The sequence below is a fragment of the Olea europaea genome, unplaced genomic scaffold (genome assembly GCF_002742605.1).
Source record: "Olea europaea var. sylvestris unplaced genomic scaffold, O_europaea_v1 scaffold26370, whole genome shotgun sequence".
NCBI lineage: Eukaryota > Viridiplantae > Streptophyta > Magnoliopsida > Lamiales > Oleaceae > Olea > Olea europaea.
The window spans coordinates 305-1,537 of NW_019244717.1; the positions used below are offsets into that span (position 1 = coordinate 305).

At 41.5% G+C, this 1,233-nt stretch overlaps 1 protein-coding gene across 1 annotated transcript; it reads left to right on the forward strand.

The window, feature by feature from the left end:
- Nucleotides 1–532: 532 nt before the first annotated feature.
- On the forward strand, nucleotides 533–1,233 carry LOC111383234 (NAC domain-containing protein 2-like). Its single transcript, XM_023007315.1, has 2 exons — nucleotides 533–785; nucleotides 868–1,233. Exons 1-2 carry the CDS (start codon nucleotides 632–634, stop codon nucleotides 1,176–1,178), a joined length of 465 nt encoding a protein of 154 aa, XP_022863083.1. The 5' UTR covers nucleotides 533–631; the 3' UTR covers nucleotides 1,179–1,233.

Consider the following 1,233-nt stretch of genomic DNA (forward strand, 5'->3'; position numbering starts at 1 on the left):
ACACTTTTTTTAAAATTAAAGAGGGCACAAACAGGCCCTAAATAGAGAAGGATTTAGGGGGGCTGGGCTGTAGTCCCTCCCTCAACTTGTCCAAAGGTATTTTTTATTTAAAAAATAAAAAAAATAGCTTTTATGTGTAAATTTTTTTTCTCGAATAGCAGGCCGATTTAAAATTTTGTAACCCGATCTTAAATCCAATTTTGAATACGGACCTTTACCCTAAATATCACATCGAACATTTTTATCGTTCACCGTCCGTTTGGAGTTAAATAAAAAACATCCAAATTCCACCGTTTGAGGCGCTTTCTATAGTCGTTCGTGTCATTTCAGTGCCCTCTTATTATGCCAGGAAATTCCACGTCCGAGTCAGTCCAATACACACGACGTAAGCAGTGACAAAATCAAAAATATTCCACCACTCTCCTTGAGATCTCAACACGTGTCCATCTCAAACCCTATCTCCCATTGTGTTCTAGAACATGTTTTCTCCTCGCTACACGCGTCCCCTCCACCTCTCTATATATTCGCCTCTCTCCCTTGCGAGTTAAGTTTCACCAAAGCCCCTTTCCTCCCCTCCCCTTACTTAAGTCTTATTTCCGCCATTTTTGCTACTGTTCGAAGAAAAATTGAAATGGAATTGCAATTGCCTCCAGGATTCCGGTTCCACCCGTCCGATGAAGAGCTCGTGATGCACTACTTATGCCGAAAATGTACTTCACAGTCAATTTCTGTACCTATTATAGCAGAAATTGACCTCTACAAGCATGACCCATGGAACCTTCCTGGTAAAATATATTGACCATGCTTAAAAGCCCTTTTTAATATATATTTTTTCTCAAAACGAAATTAATTGGGTGAAATTTATAGGATTAGCTCTGTATGGGGAAAAAGAATGGTACTTCTTTTCGCCTCGGGACAGGAAGTACCCAAACGGGTCAAGGCCTAATCGGGCGGCTGGGAGTGGGTACTGGAAGGCGACCGGAGCGGATAAACCGATCGGTCGCCCGAAAGCAGTTGGAATTAAAAAGGCCTTGGTGTTTTATGCTGGTAAAGCGCCTCGAGGTGAAAAGACTAATTGGATAATGCACGAGTATCGGCTAGCCGACGTAGATCGCTCGGCTCACAGAAGGGACAATAGTCTTAGGGTGGGTGCACCTCAATTGATAATAACTTTCTAATTCTGTATTAGAGAAATGATTCATTCTTATCTGCGTAATTTGAGATTTAAAAGAC

Coding starts and splice junctions, on each gene's coding strand:
- LOC111383234 (XM_023007315.1), top strand. CDS start 632: ATGGAATTGCAATTGCCTCCAGGATTCCGGTTCCACCCGTCCGATGAA. Junction 786..867: donor TGACCCATGGAACCTTCCTG/GTAAAATATATT, acceptor TGAAATTTATAG/GATTAGCTCTGTATGGGGAA.